Genomic DNA, 22,151 nt, shown 5'->3' with positions numbered 1-22,151 from the left:
TTGGGGAGTTTGCACTGCTTAGCATATTTATGATAATTTGTCTCCCAGGGGCAAACAAGATACTCCTTATATCTTCTTCCTTGGGCTGAAGCACAAAGAAATTTCCCCTTGCTGCTTTGTAGGGGGGAAAATAATAGATCAAAGCTTCTTGCTAAACACTTTTAAAAATACACAGTGTGGATCCGTAGATTTCTGTTCCCTAAGGGACCTGTCCCTCTGGTTGTATGGAAAGCAGTCAGCAGTGGATGAGGGGATGACGCTGCACACTGAAGTTTAGGCATTGTACCTGACCTGCAGAGCTTTAGGTGGGCCACTGCCATGAGTAATTTGACCTGTCCTTTATCCATGTCACGTACCAGCATGGAATGTATTCTGGTCACTATGCTGTAGTTGTCATAATCTGCTGGACTGGATGTTGTCCAAATACAGTGGATTTAGAAGTAAAGTCTTTTGGGGCTAAATGTATTATTATAATTAATACAATATTATAATAATAGGATATTGAAAATAATGCAAATTAAGAGTTTTAAAATATATGTATCCAAATATATATGTATTTTTGGGTTGCAAACAGAAAATTTTGGTTCATGTTCTCAGAAATGTCATTGAGAAGCAAACTATTTTAAAGCATCTCAATGATCTAGAAATTAGGAACTCATAAACATTTTTTGAAGATGTATGACTTTTACATTTATGTATAATATTAGATTTGAAGATTTCTGTTTCCTAGGAGTAAATTTTCCAATGCAGCAATGACAAAGACATGCTGAACTTGAAACTTGGTTATTCTTCAATGCCATATAATTGTTGGACCGCAAAGATGAAAAGAATAAAGATTAAGTGCATCTTCCTTTGTGTTAACTTTCTGAAAGCTGGATGAATGTCTCATTTTCAAGTTCCCTTTAGACTGGAATGAGTGCTGGACTCAGGCAAAAGGCTCGAGCAGCCTTAGGGCACCTTAGAGAAGCCAACAGGTAGGAAGGACCAGACTTCCAGTGGCAGACAGGAGAGAGGGTGCCCTGTGCACCCCTTCTGTGCACTGCTGTCACTTGCTGGAGGATGGCTGTGTGCTGTGCTGCCACCAGAAAACAAAAAGTCCTGTCCTGCTGGCACCACTGAGGCAGTGACAGCTCTCAGTGGCATCTGGAACTTGTTTCATTGAGGGGTCCGAGCTGGGGACACTGCATCTCCTTGGCTGCCTGAGGAGGAGGGTGATGGCACTGACACAGAGAAGTTCCTGTGCAAGACAGAAGCAGAAAAGTAGAGCCTTGCCTTGTGCTTGCTCATACAACTTTGAGTGAGCCACACCAGTGCCTGGGGTGCCAGGCAATGTGCAAGCTGGAGGTGCAGACCCAGGAGGGCACATCACAGCAGGCTGTGCTCAGGCAGCTGGTCTGCAGGCAGAAGGATGAAAGGGAACCATTAAATCTTTCATCCTCTGTCCTGCTGCTCCAGGCAATCCTGGCCTGGCTGGCTTATTATAATCAATCGATGGAAAGAGAGGATGGGTTTTTCTGCTCAAGTACTTTGGGAGATGCCTGATGTGAACAAGGAGTGTCTGCCTTCTGCTCATGTGAGGATTTCACGTTTCACATGTGCATTAAAATATCTCCGTTTACTGCCAAGTTTCACTGCATGGAAAGCTTCTGTGTTTTAGTTGCAGTCAAAGGCACTATTTTAACAAAAAGTATCGATAGCTTAGAGTGACTGCTATAGGCAACATTTCTAATGGCTCAAAATGTATAAGGCGTAGAGGATTTGTCCAATAATTTCAAGTAACCCTGACCATTATAGCTGCACATTAATCATCAGGGCTCCCTCCCACCTGGGGAAAAAAGAGAGCTTCAGATTTCTATGTGGAAAAATTAGTGCCTCATTAAAGCTGGACAAGTTTGACATTTGCTCTCTGCCTGTGGTTTCGGGGCTTTTTGTCCCTCTAACAAAATAAGAAGCTGCTCCAATACATGTGCTAGCAGCAACTGGAATGCAACTTCAGGAGCATCTTTGACCTTACCAGACAGAATGTCTTTAATTCATTCTGCAGATGTTAAAATACTGCCAGAGATTTCTGGGAGATGACCTTAGAAATGATTCCTAGTTCTGACTTTTGTGCTCTAATAAAAAATGCGGTTGTACAGGTTAAATATCTTGCCCTTATGTATTTTAGTTTTTTAACCTAATGCCAGAAATAAATGTCTTGCTCTTTATTCCTTTGTGCATTGATTTCTCAGTGCCTTGGTGGTTAGGTGACATAACTACTATAATTGTTTTAATACATTAGCAGCAAATTATATATCGATGTTCTTTTTTTTCATTGACCTTTCTTTCTCAACATCATTTTCGGTTTTTTGCTTCCTGCTGTGTCCATGGTGGCACAGCACTATTAGAGGATTCGATTTTGAATTAAGGGCCAATCCTGCAAGGTCCTGAGCACTGTTGCCATCTGCTGAATGCGAGGGAGGCCTGGGACCTCTCAGCACCCTCTCAGACATGAGCACTATCTTGCTAGATCAGATAGCAATTTGCATTTACTGTTTGTTCTCAGAGACATCCTGACATTTCTTAGTAAATTGCTGTGGAATTACAGATTACTGAGAAACTTCTACCTTTGAAAAGAGTTGCTGCTGTCAAATCGTTTTTCCGTTTCTGCAGAACAAGCAATTTTCTGATTACAGCTCAACTCTCAGGACCTGTGTTTGCATTGCTGAAAGGTTTCAGAGCATTGCATAGTATTATGTGAACTAAACCACACAAAAAAATCTATGTGTAGCAGTCTGCCTTGAGGTGTGTTATAATTTTTCTCGTTTTGCAGAGGGGAGGAAGAGGTGTGACAAGAATTTATCAAGGCTATGAGCTTTCAGCACTGAGAGGCTGAAAAACTTGAAAATGCTTTGCTGTCGCCCTCATTTTGTTTAATTTGAACGAAGTGACTGAATATTTAAAATAGAAAAAACCTATTTATTCCCTATAGAATAGTAAGCAATCAGCATCCATTTTACTCAGGCACAGGGCTCATCTGTCTGTTTGCCCAGCTGTAACCCCATCTCATAGGGCTGCTTTTCTGATCAGTATGGTGTTATTAACCCCATCAGTGAATATTTTCTTTTTAAAAAATTATTTCCAATATGGGCTATGAGGTCAGAGGGTGCATTAGTGTTATTGATCCCAGCTTTTCAGTCATAGGAGATAAAAATTCCAAAGGATTCAGCTGGTCTAGCTGTTGACTTTTTTTTCCCAAATATATTCTGGGGGATGAGCTTCACAAAACGTTAGAGAAAAGTGTCTGCTCCTGCAAGGTAGGGATGATGCGCTGAATGTAAATGAGAGCAGAGTTGTTGATGATTATTAAATTTGTAATTCTGGCTAATACTGGTAAGTGTATTAACATAAGGGGATGTCAAGAGCTGACCATATGGTCATCTTATCATCTTTGGCATAGTCACAAATGGGAGACGGTGTAGCTAAAGGGTTTTAGAATTTGTTCTGTGTTGTCTAAAATACATTTATTTTTCTCTTCATCTTTGTCTTTCTCAAGAATATCCCCTCACCAAGCACAAAAGAGATTTCATTATCACACAAATGTCCCTCAGAGTTTGCACTTATGTTTGAAAAATGAGTGTGTAGCCCCCACTTGTATTTCGTGCTGCTGGAGTTCCTCGATGCAGATGATCAATACATTATACTAAAGTTCTTACATGATTAGGTTGAAGATTATGACCTCTTTTTATTTGTTACATTTCTGAAAGGTAAGTTGAGCAGGAAGAAATGACACTTAGTGATTTCCTCTGCTTGGAAAGCAGAGGGTTTAGAGTGTTATATTTTTAATTCAGTGCATGGTTTTCATTCTCTCAGTTTAATTCTCTCATACACACGGTGACAACCACAACTGCTCTGTAGCATGACTAAGGCTTGCCACTACAGTGGCAAGAGTAGTTTTAACCTATGAGTTACTGAATTCCAGTGGCTTGTTCATTCAGGCTTTTTTTTTTTTCTCATTTTTGTTGTTGGTATTTGGTTTTTCCTTCAATTTCCATACAGGTTTGGCCTCCACCAGCAAATCCTTGGAGAAAGCTGAATCACTGCTTTGCATAAAGTGGAAAAAGACTTGCATTCCAGTGCTTTATCTATATTTTCTTATAATCCGATTTAGTGTGGAATACAAGCCTGAAAAACCCTTAAATCTTTCTGTAATTCTTGCACAGCCATTCACAATGGATTTGTACAGTGCAAAGTCAAAGAGATTTGGGTTCAGAATAGTGATAAGTTTAAAAAAACCCCACAACTTCCCCCCTCAAAAAACCCAGATGAGTTGTTTTTCTTTGCAATTTAACAGATTTCACTGTCAGTACCCTCTCCCCAACTAAGACATATGCAATCTGCAGAGAAAGGAACACAGTCTTTATGCATGGATTCTAGATGCTTATACTCCTCTCTATTGAGCAATTTGCCTTTTGTAAGCCATGCAATTATAAGGGAAAATCTTGATGCACTGGATGTCTTAAATCCTGTTGTTGCGTGTTTTGCATGAATTTTATTTTTTTTTGTAATATTTAAATAAGCATGTAATGGAAAGGATAGAACATGGAAAAGGAAATGCCGGAGGGAGTGGAAAGAACAGAGTCTGAAAATTGTTCTGTAAAGTCTGGTATGAAAAAGAGAATGGTTCTTGTCATCTCAGCAGTCAGTTTGTTGCTGAAAGTGGGAGGACTTGTTTGACTTTTCTGCTTTTGTTGTTTGTTTGTTTTTTTGTTTTGGTTTTTTTTTTGGTTTTTTTTTTTTTTTTTGCTGGTAGCCATTGAGAAGTAACAACCCAAAATCTATTCAGGATGCAGTAGTGTGATCTGAAAACCAGGACAAACTGGAATTTGTCATCAAGTTATCTCTTCTTGTGGGTATAAATGGATTAATGACTCAGGCATTAGGAATAATTATAGCTGGCTTAGCTGGACAGTAAGTCTAATATTAGCAGCAGGGCAGTAGGTGTATTCTAAGAGCAGCCTGAGCTACATGTGTGTAAGGTAGATGTATATGCACTATTGGTTTAGCTGTAGCAGTCTAAAGATGCTGCTTGGTGCATGTGCAGGCCAGTAAATATTATGTGAACATAGAAATTGCTTTGTGAATAGTTAGAGATGTGTATATCTCTGTAACACTTGTATGTTTCCATACTTTTCCTTCTTTGCTCATTCTATGAGATAGCTTTTTTTAACATTTGCTTTTTAGAGCTCTCCTCAAATATATCTAATTTAGTAAAATGAATTTAACTTTTACTCAGTTTGACAAAGGCATTTCCTTTAGATTAAGTCTCTTGAATGTTTTTGTTATAAGTTATTGAAGTGAGGCTGCTCCACTGGTGCCTCCTACCACTGCAGTAGTTTAAGGAAATGCTCCAGTTTGAGAAGAGAGTACAGATGTTTGATGTGGCAACACCAAGAAGTGTACAGCCTATCCTGATTTGTTAAATGTGTTAAATGTCACAGATCATTTTTCTTTACAGGTCTGCATTAATTTCTGTCCTAAGCCTTAGTAATTGATAGCCTGCCTAGAGAACAGGGTGGAGAAAGAAAATAAACCATTGGAAAATCAGATTTGGTGTGCAAATCCATGTAGGAAACCCATTGTTTCCTCCTGGCATTTCTAATTGTACCTTTCTAATCACCTTGAGCTGGTATTTGTAGAGTTGTTTTCTCAGAGAGAAAGGGTTTCTCCTGTCAGAGAGGTAAGTGGGCACACTGAAAACATCAGGAAATCCTGTCAATTTTTTTAGTGGGTGGGAATATCTGATGTGTTGTTCATCTAAATATTTTATCACTTGCTGTCTCTGGGACCCTAGGTCCCCCTTCCCCACCCAAAACACTGTGGTTGCTGTTGGCTGTCATCACCCTGTACATGCAATAGAGTTGCAACTTGTCAGGTAGATGTATTGCTGGGTCCTTCAGTAACCAGCTGAAAGCTCCCTGGATGTTTCACATGGGTGCAGTCTCTGCACTGCTCTTTCTACCCCTCATCCACCCTGAATATGTCCTGCAGAAGGACTTGTCCACCACAGAAAAACGGGACAAGCAGCACTAGCTGCTGCTGGTAGAGCTGTGTCCGTGATTAATTTCACCTGGGGGGAGGAGGGACTCACAGCCTGGGAGAAACTGTCTCAGCAGAAGCTGGTGCAAATTGATTATTTAATAATGAACAAGCACAGTGCCTGCTTTTTTATTATTTTTATGCCTATGGAACTGGCACACAATTGGAGTGGTGAGATTACTGCCTCAGGCTGCCCCCAAAGAGCTGCGAGAACAGGAGGCCATGGGACTCGTGCTGGTTCTTGTTGCATGCCTTAATGAAGCTTTAAAATGCTTGAACTTGTCTTTGAAATGAAATATTCCATAGCTGCAGTTCAGCTACAGACTTTGTAATAATTGCTTGGCCAAATAAAGCAGAACTGTGAGGAACAAAGAAAAGTTAGATTGATGGCTTAGAAGAAAAAGTTTAAATAAAAAATTCATGAAGAAGAGAAATAATAATAAAAAAAATCATAGCATCACAGGCTTTTACATTAAGATTTCTCTTCCAATGTCTTTTATTTTCCAACTATTACTGTGCATTTTATTCTCCTCACTTGCTACAAACAGTAGACAACTTTTTCTATAGGAATGATAGGAAAAATTTAGGCAGAAACTGGAACATGGAGTAAAATTTTAAAAGGGGTATGCATTTCACTGCCGTTCTGAGTGGGGGTATGGTGAACTGTAAATTATTAATGAGTTGGCTGGAATTGCCCTTTTTTAACTCTTAAATCAAATATGACTAAACAGAAAAAATCCAGAAAGGATTTTGTTCATAATTGTCAGCTCAACTTGCACACTTACAGCCCTTCCTCATTCAAATTTACTGCTCTTAGTGGCCATTAATAACAGAATGAATAATATGCTGTGAATAAATCCTCTCATGGTTACCCTTTCTCTCCATTTGTGGATTAAGACCAGCAAATCATCATTTGTGGACACGTATTAATGTCCAGAAGTGTCTGACAAGTGTGCAGTTGTTTGTTTTGAGCAAAATATTTTTGAAGTACACCCTCAGGTTTTGTGTTCCTGCTATGACATGAAAAACCATCCTGGAATGAGTTTAAATTACAGGGCATTTAGGAAGAAAATACAGAAGATACAGTGAACAGTAGGATTTCAGGGAAATACCTACAAGCTAGTTCAGGCATTTAAAAATATGAATATTATTGTAAAGTCTTTAGGTGATGTCTGGTAATAGATATTTAATCTTGCTAAAGCACTTTCATTGCTTACTTGTTAAAGCAATTTAACAGATGAGTGATGCTATTAATGGACCACATGTATAATCCAGACTTTTTATGTTCAAAACATTCCTCTAGGGTTTAAATTTCTAAACATGTTCAGAGGCAATTTGAAGAAATTTAGACTATACACAAGCTGTAGGAAACATAATTTATTAACTTTTCTTCTTAGCGTTTCTTCTGCATTTAGAGGATAAAAGAAATCACTGTGCATACATATGTGCAGCTTTAAGTGGCTGAGTGATATATCTTGTTTTGATGGGGCTGTTAGAAACCAGAGACTCTGAATGGAAGGATGTTGAGACAGAGATGAACAGAAGGCATAAAACTAATTGTAAGTTATCTGAACAAACGTACAGTTCCAGACTATCCATCACTGTTTGGTCTTCTTTGGTACAATTAGAGAAGTTAATTGATAATATTGCAGTTTTGCTTTGACTAGGAGTTGATTTCTTTTCCAAACACATGGCTATGTTTTGCTGAAACTCAAATATCACCTATACAGGAAATCAGGGAAATAGTCTGGTGTAAACATCTCTTTGTCTTTGTGATGTTCACTGCACAGTCACATAGTTCAATAAAGAACTAAAATGTGTTTGTTGACTCCAAGCTCAGCTGTTTCCAAATAAATGTTTGTGAAACCTCCAGCTTTAATAGCCTCATTGTACCATCCAAAAGACGTGCAAGAGAATGAATGGATGACCTTTCAGATAGAGAACAAGCTGTTCACCATGTCTTTTCATTTACTGATACAAAATACTCTTTTCATGCAGAGATAATACTTTCCACCATTTTTAACAATGTTGGGTAGGATAAAGAATTTAATTGTTTTGCTTCTGAGTGCAAGGGATTTAACCTATGAATCCTTAGATCAGGACTCTTTCTAGACCAGCAGTGTTAAATGTATTGAGCTAGATAGACTTATTTTAGTTCTTTTTAAAAGACACTGGAGGTATATTGAATCCCATGCTCACAGGGTGGGATGTCATTAGCTATCCATCCATGTTTATCCACGTGACATCTGTCTGTGAATGATGAATGGATGAATTCTCATTGCCATCGTGCACCTCAGCTATGGGATCAATCATTTACTGATAAGGTCCAAAGCAGCTGTAACAGAAATTATTCTAAATTATTGTGAAATTGCAGTCTTGCTGTGGAAAGCTGTTGGGATGCTCTCAGTTCCACAACTGTACAAAAGCACTAGCTTGGGCTGGAACAGGTCACAAACAAATAGGGTGAAAATTAGGACATGGAAATCAGGGCTCAGCCTTGTCTTTTTCATGTGAGGTATGGCTTGGCCTTTAGTGTTTGCAGTTGTAAATCCACCAGTTAAATCACATCTTAGTGGAATTGGTGCTAACCAATACCAGCTGATAATACTGGTAAAATATTTTAGCTCTACAATATAACTGAAATCACTTCTGTTATTGTTCAGCCTCTATCCATGTTTCTGTTCTTATCTGAGAAAAAACAGAGCTGTTCTCTTGCTAAAGGGAGCACAGTATATTTGCTGAAATTAACAGAAATACAGTCAAAAGGAATCCCTCAAAACTTGAGGAAAATCTCATCATTTCATCTCACCAGGAAAAAACCCAACCCAAAACCAGAGAAACAAATAGAAGCATTTTTATCTTGTGGTTACAATGACCAATTACATAGTCTGTTTGCACGAAAAAAATATTTCGCTGTGTGAACCAAATACTCTAGATCATGCATTGTGCATGAATAGTTTTCTAAAATTGGAATCAAATTTGTTTAAAAATTTTATAATAAGTTAATTTGGAAGGGACCTGTGAAACCATCAGGTACAACCCGTGCTGGAAGCAGCTTCAGTAAGACCAGGATGCTCAGAGCTTTGCACAGGCAAGCCCTGAATATAGTGATGTTGGAGACTCTGCCCATAACCTGTCATGTTGGGGAAAAATAAGAACCTTTATCTAGACAAATTTTCTTTTGTTGCTATCTCTGATGGTTGCCCCATATCATTTTGTAGCACACCTCCAGGAAAAGTCTGGCTTGGTCTTACCTCCATTCTGCCACTGGGTTTTTGAAGACCACCATGAGATTACCTTGAGCCTTGTCACCCAAGAACAAACCCAGTGCTTTCACCCCAGTGATGTGTGCTGTAAAGGTTTGGAAAAATCCTAAAAATAGTGTGACATGGGAATAGGAATGAAAAAGGTTACCCTGAAATCTGAAGCCGGCTGTTTGTCCTGACAACGTGAGGTGCTACAGCTTCAGTGTGTAGGGATGGTCTGTTAGCAAGTACCTTCAGCCTGGATTTGTAACACTGATAGAAACCAGGAGGAGAAAAGACCTTCATTAATACAATTGAACAGAACTTAAAGAAAACTGCTGAGCACTTAGAGTGATGCCCACAAGACTAACCAACCATCTAAAGATTTGAATATATTTATTCCATGGTTCTCAACTACTGTGTTTTAATCACAGTTCATGGCAATTCTAGTTTTTTCTCTTATTACTAAAAGCTATTCTTCTGAATTTCCAGAAGGAGCTAATGTGTGGAAAGGCTGTGTTGTGTGCAGCTGAGCTAACCAGGATGGCAGTGTTTGTTACAAGGACTCTTTCTTACTGGTTCCTGAACTATGATGAATTATTTTGTGCATACTTGTGCGTGTTGGAGCTTTGGGAACTGAGGATGCACTTGTTAAATAAAGGGACTGCTCCCTGCAGTGGCAACACATTGTTAACTTTTTGAAACTTAAAGGTTTATGTATTCTGTATTTTTTGGGCCTCTTTTTTAAGAGTGGGGGTCCTGTTCCTGCCATGCACAGTAACAGGAGTAGATACTCTAGATACTCTCCTCCTGCTCTTGCTAATGCATTGTACCCTGGGCTTTTTTGTCTTCCTCTGCAGAAACTCTCCTGGATGACTTCCTTCTCACATACACGGTTTTCATGACGACTGATGACTTGTGCCAGGCACTCCTGAGGCAATATCCTTTTACTGAATGTTGTATTCATGGGAGTCACATACCTATTGGTAGTTTTATCTATTGTTGAGCCTTATATCAAAGGTACATGCCTGAAACAGATGCTTAACTCATAGCAACACTGCAATTTTATGTCAGCTTTGATTAAAGATAAATAAACTTTTATAACTGTGACAAGGTAGAATTTAAATTTGGGTTAAAACCTCCCCAGGTTATGTTAATTCATAGAATACCTACATGTGCATAATACATTTAAGAATGTTTTTCTCCTTGCCTAAGAATACACAAGGAGAAGAAATAAGAAAAAAGTAAAGAATTTTACAATCTTGGCTCCTTTTATCATGTAATATAGGATATAAGTCTTAACTCATTATGAGATAAAAGAATTTATTTTTATGTGTTTCTAATGACTTCCATAAGCTACAAAGCTATGGATCAATGTTTGAATAAACTTGTGGCTATAAAATGAACTGTTTGTTAGGTTCCTTGTTTGTTTTTTAAAATCTTTTCCCTGTCTTTAATTTTTGTGGTGAAAACATCAGTTTTTTACCTTATAAAACAAAGAACCACAAAGAGACAGGAACAGTGTACAAAGTGGGTATCATCTGACACTTGGTGCTTCTGCCTTATGAATAGAAACAATGGTAGAAATGATCTTTCACTTCTCTTTTTTTTAATTTTTAATAATGTCACTTCTGCAGATAGTGTAATTTGTACAGGCAAAAAGAATCTGACTTCCTTTGCCTGGTTTTTATGTTATTGTTAATAGTGCTTTGCCTTCCTTCCCACAGACATTAATGTTGGCATTGGTTTGCAGGACAAAGGTTCACTCTCAGTTCTACAGAAAAGATATGACTGAACATTGTATAATTTTATTTTTATAGACTCATCTCTCTAATCTGTAAGGTGAAAAAAAAATCATGTTGGCACACAGGATGAATTGACATTCCTATTACTGAGAATATAATTCCCAAAAGTTATGAAACTCCTAAAGCTCCAGACAGGATAAAACATTTAAAACTGAGTAATGCAGGGGAAAAAACCCTTTCATTAGCAAATGAGATTATTGCAAAGTCTTTGCCAGCAGTTAATTTTAAAGTTTCTTTGAGATTTTATTATATGTTCCTTAACCTACTGCACCTATTGTGCTAAGAACCACCAAGGGAAAGAAGATGACTCTGATGTGTCCTGTAGGAAAAGAAAAGTCTTGCATTTGGTGTCTCAGTGGACTTCTCTCTACAAAGACTGGTTGCATGAAGATGAGCATTTAAAACAATTTTTAAAGGTATTGAAACAATTTCTGTGATGCATTTCAGCACTGTTTAATTACATACTGTGTCTAAAAAGCCCCAGCAAAATCTATAAAACATATTTTTTCACACTTAGATCTTCCCCATGAAATCTATAATATAAAATGATTTACATGTGTCTTCTTTAAATGCCTTATTTTAGTCGGTTTGGACAGAAATTCTGTATTGTCAATACAGTCAACATTAAAAGCATTACTTTAATGTATAAAACTTATGGAACTCCTGTGGTCTCTAGAAAATGGGACAAGTTAGGAAGGTAAGAAATAAACCTACAAAGATGTGGAGGTTTCTTGTCTGTCAGAATAGGATTTGCAGTCGGTTTCAGAGGATCATGGACATAGAGAGTTTTGAGGTGTTTTTAAGAGATGTTATTTTGACTGAGAGTGAAATCCTATTCCATGGTGTTTGCTGGGTGGACATGGAGAACAGCATAGCATTATGTATTTTTGATAAATAAAATTTTGTTCCTTGTTAGCCAAGTTCTTCTCGAATTTCTGCATGAATTCCAAAAGCTCTTATAATTCCCCTGTTAGTTTGAAAATAGTGCTGTTGTTGCAAACCTAAAATCAATCTGGTTACTGATTTATTTTTCAATATATATTTTTTTCCTGCTGGTTGAAAAATGAGAGTATTTTAGGAAACTTTGCAGTATCTTCCACTTTTACTGACGAGGCTCTCTGTCTGTGACTGGAGATCTTCTTAAGGGTCTTTTATCTCTTCAGTCACTTGCTCAAGACAACGGCAATGTGGAGAAAATCTTGAGATTCCTTGTTTGGTTTGGCTTTGTTTTTTAAGTAGGGCACAGTGCATATGGAAGCAGAGACCATAGGATTTTTGCTGTTTGGTACTAGATGTGATTTCTGTACTGGAAAGGGGACATCATGTCAGGCATCAGTTATGCCACTCTGAGTTTCACCTGCCTGGATGCAGGGCTTTCTGGCCATGGAGGTGTGTGTGCACTGTCTCACAGTTCCTCCTCTGGAAGCTTGTGTGCAATATTAAACAGCAATAATGTTAATGATGGTTGTAGTTATATGTGCAAAACCAGCATACAGGGTCGTAGGCTAAAATCATTCATGCAGAAATCTGTGAACTGAGGGCTAAAGCAAACCTGGTGACTCAGCTGATACCAATGATCCTGGTTTCCTTAGAAGGGAAAGAGAAGGATCTGTGTGCAGATCTGGAAAAAGAGCAGAGAAAATATTACCTAGAATTTAATTCATGACAATGGTGTCCCCCAAAATTAAAAGTAAGGTTTATTTACATATTAGTTTACAGCTAGGGGGAGTTGTGGGAGACAACAACTCAGTTTAAAATGCATTCAAATGTGAAGAAAGGTAAAGTAGAATATTTGCCATTTTAGAAGTCTTAATCTAATAAACCTGTTTGTTATCATTTTGGATAAGTGATGATGGTGTGGTGTGCTGTCATGCTTCAGAATGTGTTATTCTGACCTAACCCAGGTTTCATGCAATAGCCACAAGTGGTGTTTTAAATTTTTGTAGACAAAATAGTACAAGCATTTCACCCTCTCTCTTGGTACACAGTACTAAGAGTGTTTCTCCAAAGGCAAGCTGAATATTGACCAGTCTGGAAATTTAAACAGGAACATTTTCTCCTTACAGGTTTTGCATAGATATAATGATAAAACTTGTTTTAGTAGGATAGTGCTTGAATTGACTTAGACCACTGATGTGTTGCCTCAGATTAATGTTTGAGTTGTCAGATGTTTTATGATACTGCTTTGTTTTGCAGACAATATACAGAAATGTGTTAGATGATGTGTATGAGTATCCCATTCTTGAGAAGGACCTGAAAGAATTTCAGAAGATACTTGGGATGCATCGCCGTCAGTAAGTATTGATTATATTTGTGATCAAGTCTTCTTTTATTCAGAGTGTAATTTATTTTTGCTGCTAACTTTCTGTGATTCAATGAAGTGATGAAGATATTACAAGTGGCATATTCAGTTTTACAAGTCATCTCAAAACTAAAGCCAGATTATTGAATTTTATCTGATATTTGTTGGGCAGTGTTTGTGATTCAACATTCACGCCCATCAATTCCATTTGGAGTTACTTACAGACAGAGCAATAGTCTGTGGAGAAACTGGCAAAAATTCCTGAAGTTGCAGTCTGTGACTTCAGATGTTATCTTCATTCTCTCTGCAGTACTAAGAAGCAAATCACTTGGAATAACCATCTCAGAGTCACTATTTTACTATTATGGCATCTATAAAAGATATTTAATTGTCATGTTTTTCCAAAAAATGGAGGTTGTTCCTATGGTTCGGCCATTGGGGAAGTGGAAGGAGCTGTGTCCTTGAGGGTGGCCCTGTGATTGCCTACTCCAACACCTCACGGGGCTGGAAGCATTGTTTTCACTACACTGATTATGCAAGTCAAAGGAAAGCTCTCTGGCTGAGACAGATGCCTTTAGTTTTTCCTGAAGAACTCTGCAGCCTTTCTGCAGTGACCATTTACTGTTAAAAACTTTCTGGTGTTGTAAAGCTTGTTGTAGGTAAAACTTCCCTTTCCTAAGCTTTGGCTGGAAAGAATAATTGTGATTTTCCTTTTTGTTTCAGCACTGTAGATGAGTATTCACCTCATCGAAAGGTAATGCCAACCTGGTTGTTGCTGATAGCTAGATAGATAACTTACCCTCTCACTTTTTTTTTCCCCTTCTGCCCACTTTCTTATCTTTTCTTGGCTTCTTAACTGAACGTGACTGGTGACCAAAAACATGACAGGACACATCAGTGAGGTTAGACCTGCAGTGCTGCTTAAGGAACTCTTTTTTTCCCTGTGAGTGCATCCTGGATATCAGCACTGTGAGCTAACCTGCAGTGGCTGTGGCAGTATTAGCATGTTAACAAGATGCTTTGAGATGTCAGAATTCAGGAGAGGCCAGGAGTGTGTCCCCACCGAGCTAGAGGGATGTAGCAAGCTGGGCAAACCAGGCTGAACACAGGCACTGACATGGATGTCAAGTAAACAGAGAAAAGGGCAGATTTGTTGTGACAGGGACAGACAGAAAGAGAGGAACATGAATCTGTCTGTTTAACTAGAGGAAGAAGTTGAAGCCAGAGGAAGCTGGCATACAAACTGCTCAGAGGTGAATTGCTGTGCTCGTCAGTTTTACTGGGCTGAGGCTGAAGTGTGTAATAAGCTTAAAATGTTACTGCAAAAATATGGAAGGCAGAACACAAGATTGTAGTGAAATTGCTATATAGGGTGATTGGTACATAGGAAATGTATATAAGAATAAGTGTATAAGAAATGGGCTCTGAACATGAATACAGAAAACCTTGAATTGTGCAGGCTGCTTAGCCTTGGCATGTCCTGCTTCCTCCAAAATCCCCACCTTGGCCATTATTTAGTAAGGCAACTCCCAGTTTACTGCTCCAAGAAAGGGTGTGTGTACTTCCTATACAGAAACCTTTTGGCCAGACATATGGGTTAAATGCTGTATTCTGTGAATTACTCATTTTTAAACAGCAAGGATGCAAAAAAAAAAAAAATCACTGTGTTTTTTTCCCTTCCTCTCTTTTCCACCCCCTCACAGAATAAAACCTTCTTCCACCAGTTCAGTGTAAAGGAGAACTGGCTGCAGCACAGAGGAACCATGAATGAAACAGAAGAAAGTGAGTATAAATGAAATAGTGGAGGAAAAGCTCAAAAACAATAAAATTGTTTCTCAAGGACTTTGATGTAAATATTATTTTGCTGACATAAAGCTTTTGAACAAGACCTTAGGAACACAAAAGAAGAAATATTTGGCTGTGCAAGTTTACCTTCCTTCTGGTTTGCAGGGCTCAGCAATGCCCTCATGGTATTTCAAGGGGTTTTTGGCCTGTCCAGTTCCTGCAGCACCCCTGTCACAGTCCTGAGTGCATCCCAGGTGTGCTGGCAGCCCGTCCACCAGGCATTACTTCTGCTCCATTTCGTGCTCCCGGTCTCTTGACCTATATCTTGGTTGTGAAAGGGGAATGAATAAGCCTGTCACATGAAATGGGCCAGGATCTGCTAACTCTGGGAATGTGCCTTAGTTCCTTCTCTGCTCAAAAACATCTCTGCATGGAGTGCAAGGTGCCACTTCACTTTAATGTCAGCCATTTCAAAAGGCAATTTCCCTCCATCACTGCAAGGCAATGAGGCTGTCACCCGCCTGTAGTGCCTGGGTGAGGGAGGAGGCAGAGAGGAGAACACTGTGTACGAGAGCAGGGAACAGCAGAAGGACCTCCTACCTGGCAGCCTCACTCTTTGACAGGATGTCTTCATTTCTTACTGGGAACAAAACTCCAGAAGTTCACTTCAAGTCAGTGTATTTTTAGTGCTCATTTGTGACAGAATAGAAACTGAGCTCGTTCTATGCCAAGTCCAAAGACTTGCACAGTACGTGCTGCTGATAGATAACCCTCTTTTTGTGCTTCAAATGTAGGGGGGTTTGAGGTTTATGTTACCAAGGCTTCTTCTAAAAATGTTATTTGTGGATGAGAACCCCCACACTCATTCTTCTTTCAAAGCTGGGTACAGCTTGTGGGTGACTGGAAAGGAACTGTGGTAGGACAGTCACCAGGACAGGACCCAACAAGGCCAGTCCCAACTGAGTTAGATGGCTTTTATCTCACTCCTTGAGAGCAGGACCCATGGACTGTGATGGGATTGAAGAAATGAAATAGCCAGAGTGAAGTTGGGGAAGTGAGAGACTGATGCAGAGGGTGGGTATCTACCTCTGTATGGCGGAGTGCTGTCTGACTGATGGTGCTTGTGGAGGGTGTGCCTGTCCAAGCTGCACCGTGCCACTTGACCAGGGGTGTTTTATCCTCTATTGCAGTCATTACCAAGGCAGCTTGCAGCCCATGGCCACTTCCTCCCACTGGCATTCCCTCCTTCTCACAGAGAAGCAGCACAGGTTCCTGGAAGAGATGACATGGTCCATCCCAAGAGATACCACAGATAGAACGTTGGGAAGGTGTGAGGGGGAGAATCACAACCACTGTGGTGGTTGTGCTTGAGCATCTGCCCTGATGTAGTTCAGTGTTAAAGAAAGGCTAGATCAATAGTCCATTTATAAATTGACATTGCTGTCATTGTCCCTTTGCAAATGACAGAGAGGACATTTCAAACAAATTCACTGTAAGCAAGGTGTGTCAATCTGCATATGGAGTCCAAATATTCCTGTCAGATTTTTTAAAATTTATTTTTCTAACTAGTAATTTAAACTGCAGTTGGATGTCTCTATCTTCATGACTTGTATCCATTCTGATAAAAGATTCTGCCATAGAATGAGCATCTCATTTAGTCTCTGTCAGGAGAGATGGGTTAAAAAGGAATTATAAAATCAAATTACTATTTTCCCCCAATACTCAATATTAAGTTCCTTGCTTCATTCTCATATTCATTTTTTATTTTACTACATCACGAAAAAAACCCAATTCTCAAGGACAGAGTTCTTAACTGCTTCTGGCATAGTCTTCACTAATGAAAGTGCCCTGAAGCCATGAAGATCTGTAGAACAAACAAAGATTGCTACATACATCTGTCAATAAAGATTATAAAAAAAAAATACAACAGTTCTGGAGAAGAAAAGTTGTCCTGTATCGGCATGATAGCAGCCTGTCTCTAATAGGAAGTGCTGGAGTGGAAGGAAATTGAAAGTTGAATTAAGTACTGAAGTGAAACCAAGAGCTCTGACAATTCTGATTAGCAGATGTGATTTTCAAAATTCTTATGCAAGTCTGCAGCTCAGTTTCTTATGCTTTAAGTGTGGCAGCTGTGTTTCAAAGAACTAGGTAGGGCAAACTCAGCAAAAGATGTAAACTTAAAATTCTGGCAGGTAGAGAGAGGGTACATCTCTTCTGGTAATGGAAAACAAGTAATCGCTGAGTGACCACATGGACCTCAGTGGAAGTAGTGAGCCCAGGGAATTTCTCCAAAGCAGTCCCATTTATATGTGCTGCTTGTGATTGAGGAAATGAGTTGTCAGAACTGATTGTATGGCCGTTTGGGCAGTCTCTGCTGGTGCTGAAATACTCTGGCAATGCAACTAGTTTAGATGTCTAGACAGATAAGCTATCAGGAGTGGTTGAAAACCTGGGAGCACTGTTCTTGCAAAGCTTCCTGTTCCAGGTAGAAATGGAGATCCAAAATAATTTCTCCAGCAGATACGAAATATATTGGAAGGACAGTGGTTTACCTGAACCTGAAATGGAGAAAAAATGGCAACAGCTGAGTTTCAGAGAAACAGGCAGTGAAGGAGGTTTTCGGTGACAAATCCGCAGGGTAGGAAGCCTTAAACTGGTATTACTGTGGGAGTCTATACTTCCATTTGCCTGCCTCTCTCATTTCCCAGGGATGGGAAGCTGGAGAGGGTGAATGATGTTTATGCTGAGTTTCATGTCCTTTGTGTCAGGGTGCAGTGACTGCCCTTCCTGGAGCAGCCAGGCAGCTGAGGCACTGCTGAGGTGGGCTCTGCGAGTTTGTTACTTGCTCTGGTCAGCTCATGCCTACAGCTGAGCACTTCTTTCTCCCTTTGTGCAGTTTTCTGCCGTGTGTATATAACAGAGCACTCCTATGTCAGTGTGAAAGCTCAAGTGTCGACTTCAGCTCAGGAGATACTGAAGATCGTGGCCGAAAAGATCCAGTACCCGGAGGAGGAGTTGGCGCTGGTGACAGTCTCGTTCTCTGGTGGTAAGTAACTCCCCTTCATCTGATCACTTACCTTTTATTGCATCAGGTAAGGGAGGGCTGACATTTTCTGATGCAAGGATACAGCTGTTCCTCTATGGGCCCACAGCTGGATGACCAGGGGAACAATGAGGAGCTGCTTCCCAGAGACTTGTTTCCATGGCAACAGCTCCTTCTTGGGTACTGTGGGATGTAGCATCTCCTGCCTGGGAAGGGAGTGTAAAGAACTCTCAGTCTCCAGCAGTATTGCAAGGTTTTATTTCTTTTCCACAGATGAATCTCCTATTTTGGAATTTAAATTAATTTTGAAGGCAATGAGGCATGTTTTGCTTTAAAAACAGAGAAGAGAATAGCAAATACTTTGTGCATCACTGTTTCCTCATTTATGGCATAGGTAACAAATATTCTTGAGCTGAAAGGAGGAAGACATATATTTGCACAATTGACATACTGAGAGCAATCTCAGCAATATTTTGTAGGCAACAACTGATGTCTTTTGCCTATTGTTTTTGTGTTAGTCATTAAATAGAAGGGCTTATTGTCTTTTTAAAGAAAGACTAGAGTGACAGTGGAATGATACCAGGGACCAGACAAAGTCGCAAGATCTTCTGTGGTGTTTGTCAGGTCTCCAGCTCCTTGGAAAGATTGTTTTGATTGCTGTGGTGTTTTTTGGAAGCAGTTTAACAAGGTGCATAGAACTGTGAAGCTGTATCTACAAAATATCTTGTCAATATTCTCAGATAACAGTTGCTGTTGACCCCCTAAGACAAAGGATGCATCTTTTAAGTTACAGCACTCATTGCTTCCTCTTTGTCAGTCTAGTTAAATGAAATACACACAAGTGCTGGCTTTTTCTGTTTATATCTTTGATTCAAAATTGGAAGGTCACATTTTTTCCCCCATGCTGAGCTCAATAAAATAAATGTATTTTTAAGAGCACTGGTGTGGATGGCAGGGAGATGGTGCCCTGCTCTGGCTGTTGAGATCTTGGGCACAGAGCAGCCATTGGGAGCACTACAGGTGGGTGTCCTGGCCAACCAGGCTACGTCATTTTCAGGCATACTCTTTTTATCCCTGTGTGTGCCCAAACTCACCTCCAGTGCATATTTCATGTGTCCAGTACACATTTCACAGCACTGCAGAATCACCTTGCTGTTGCTATTTTTCAGATCTTGTCTTTCCTGTTCAAGAGCAGGGCAAGTTTTGCTCTGATAGCAATAAATCTAGTTCTAACTGCCTGCTTAGCTGAAGAAAACCAACCATTCATAAATAATGAAACATACTATATTGGTTCCCAGGAAAGCCACAAAATAGAAGTGGTTGCCACTTGGTTGTTCAATGAGAAACAGTAAATAAAGTGCAGGTATAGTAGGAAAGTAATTTGTATGTGATCTTTATAATCCCTAAAATGTTATTTAGTTACATTGCCTGAGTTAATTTGATACAACAATGTCAGTGTCTTCCTTCTTATGGATCCTGTACTGCAAGTAATAAACACCAACCTACTATGCTTTTTTTTTCTGCTTTGTGTTTCTGCTGTTTGTGTGACTTAGAACTCTTGTCTTTCATCCACTTGGAGTGCAACAGTATGAGCATTGGAGAACCTGTTTTTATTGTACTCCAATAATGGATAAGCAAGCACTTTATTCAAAATTACCTTGAAAAAACATAATGATAGTTCAGCATAATGCATCTGTGTATCAATGGATAAGTGAGCACAGATAAAAGGGAAAACTGTCTGAAATTATGTTTGACTCAGATTGATCATATTGTACTCATATACATGGTCCTATTCCTCATGGGCAATGCAGAATCCAGGGTAGCTGTCAGTGTGCTTGGTGTAGTTTTGGATACATCTACCATGTATCAGGTCTCCAGAGGATTACTTGGAGCCCTCTGGAAGGGACAGTTTTTGCAGGGCAAAAGCTGTGTTTGGAGTTTTGCTATATTTTCCCCCCACCTTTCTCTAGTTCATTCAAGAATTCTGCAGAGCTGAATCAGTACTCTGGACTGGAGGAAAAATAAGTCCTTTCTCTTTGCTACCAGTGTCCTGCTCTTTTACTCAGATATTTCCTAAGTTAATTACTCTAGGTCTAGAAGAATTACCATAAATACTGTGTTACAAAGGACTACTTTGATCTGCTCTGTGAATTCCATGGTGTTGGGATCTTCAAACTTCTTTTCCTGTTGAATGGCTGTGGCTACTCATTAAATCTCCACCCCTGGTTTTGTCTCCAGTGACACACAACAGCTCAGTCTCTGGAGGCTGAGACACTCTGCTCTAACAGTCATCTCTACTCATTTATACTAGATACACTGGGTTGAAATTAAATGTTGAAATTAAATGAAAAGGCATACGAGGCTAGACCAGATGATTTCAAGGCTTCTTTCTGTTCTATGTGAAGTGCAGTTTGAAAGCAGAAGCAGGAAGCTTTTGTGCTCTCGTCCATCAGATGTATCTTGCCTTCATCTTGCCTGAGCAGGGTGGAAATGATGGGTCCCCACAGAGACTGAATTTGATGCTTAGTTACCTTCTAAGAAGTTGATGTGGCTTTACAAATACTATTGTACCTTTATTTCTCATATACAGCTTTTATTCCTGTTCTGAAACTTCTTTGTATTTTTGCTGTCTTTGCAGAAAAACATGAGCTACAACCAAATGATCTGGCTATCTCAAAATCTTTGGAGTCATCCAGTCGTATGTTTGTATACAGAAAAGATCTGACTGATTCTTTGGTAAGGATTGGTACTGTATATTTCCCATTTTTTGTTTGCTTAACTCCAAATCAAAACCTTAGTATTCCTCTCAGAGGGCTTTTTCAATGCAGAGTTTATTTTTGGCTTCCTTAGTAAAGCTTACTGAGCTGCTCTATTCCTAAAAAAAAAAAAAAAAATCTTTCATTAAGAGCAGTTATTTGACTGAACAGTAATGGAAATTGTTCATCAATTTTAAATAAACCAAAGCTTCTGTGCAGCTTAAATCTTTCAATCTACATCAGCCTGGAAAAGCTGACCTGTGTTTGTACCAGAATGAATGGGATGAGGATTATTCAGGGCTCTTGTGACTCTTTCCTCCCCACCCTGCCTTGTGCCTCTCTAGCACTTTGGCTGACACATAATCATACAAAGTGGTGGACAAAATCCATGAAATTACTACATGTGGAAGTAGATGTCATTGTTTTGTGAGTTCCACAAGACCCATGAGTGTGACCCCAGTGTTGTGGCAGCCACATGGTCAGCTGGTGTGTACCACTGGTGGTGTGTCCTCCTCCCTTCCTTCTGCCTCTCTGTCTCCCCATCCTCTCACCGGGGCTGGGAAAGTCAGCGGGTCGAGAGGCAGCAGATCTCCCTCATCCTTCCCTCTACCTCCAGAAACCAGAAACTCCCTCCCTCCATGCCTTCCCAAAACCTCAGTGAGGCAGGCAGTCAGGCACTTTGCCAATTCAAGAGTTTTCTGCTAATTATGCAGATGTTTCCAGGAAAGAGTAGGGGCTGTATCACAACTGACTTCTACATGTTGTCAGTACCTCTAGGACCTGTGCACTCATCCTCAGGATGAGAAATGTCTATTTACATTTTATTGGATCAATGTGCCCCTATCCTGACATGCCACTATCATTGCAATCTGTCATCCCCGTTATCTCCGGTGTTTGAGCCGTCTCTAAAAATGTGAATATCAAGGGAAGGTTTCCAGCCTAGACAGGTGACAGCCAACCTGGTCTCATTAGTTATGTAATAAAAATTGCAAAACTTGCTGTAACTGTCAGAAATATAGCACCAAAGTAATGGCTGAACTCGTTAGAATAATCTTTCATCTTGGCAGATGATTCATGTGCCAAGTTTTAGACTGTTGAGTTTAAAAAAGCCAAGAGAAATGCAAAACTTTGAAAATC

The 22,151-nt window shown here is 39.6% G+C and overlaps 1 protein-coding gene across 1 annotated transcript in view; it reads left to right on the top strand.

Moving 5' to 3' along the window:
* Positions 1–22,151, top strand: part of RAPGEF5 (Rap guanine nucleotide exchange factor 5) — a 157,706-nt gene that overhangs the window by 110,868 nt on the left and 24,687 nt on the right. Inside the window, exons 12-18 of the mRNA XM_015618214.3 lie at positions 10,184–10,262; positions 11,400–11,544; positions 13,325–13,422; positions 14,154–14,184; positions 15,134–15,212; positions 18,112–18,261; positions 20,897–20,994. Coding sequence (XP_015473700.1) covers positions 10,184–10,262; positions 11,400–11,544; positions 13,325–13,422; positions 14,154–14,184; positions 15,134–15,212; positions 18,112–18,261; positions 20,897–20,994 — 680 coding nt within the window. The remainder of the gene's footprint in view (positions 1–10,183; positions 10,263–11,399; positions 11,545–13,324; positions 13,423–14,153; positions 14,185–15,133; positions 15,213–18,111; positions 18,262–20,896; positions 20,995–22,151) is intronic.

The sequence above is a fragment of the Parus major genome, chromosome 2, assembly GCF_001522545.3.
Source record: "Parus major isolate Abel chromosome 2, Parus_major1.1, whole genome shotgun sequence".
Classification (NCBI taxonomy): Eukaryota; Metazoa; Chordata; class Aves; order Passeriformes; family Paridae; genus Parus; species Parus major.
Note: the sequence above shows the minus strand (reverse complement) of the source record. Positions and strands in the feature narration are given on the sequence as shown.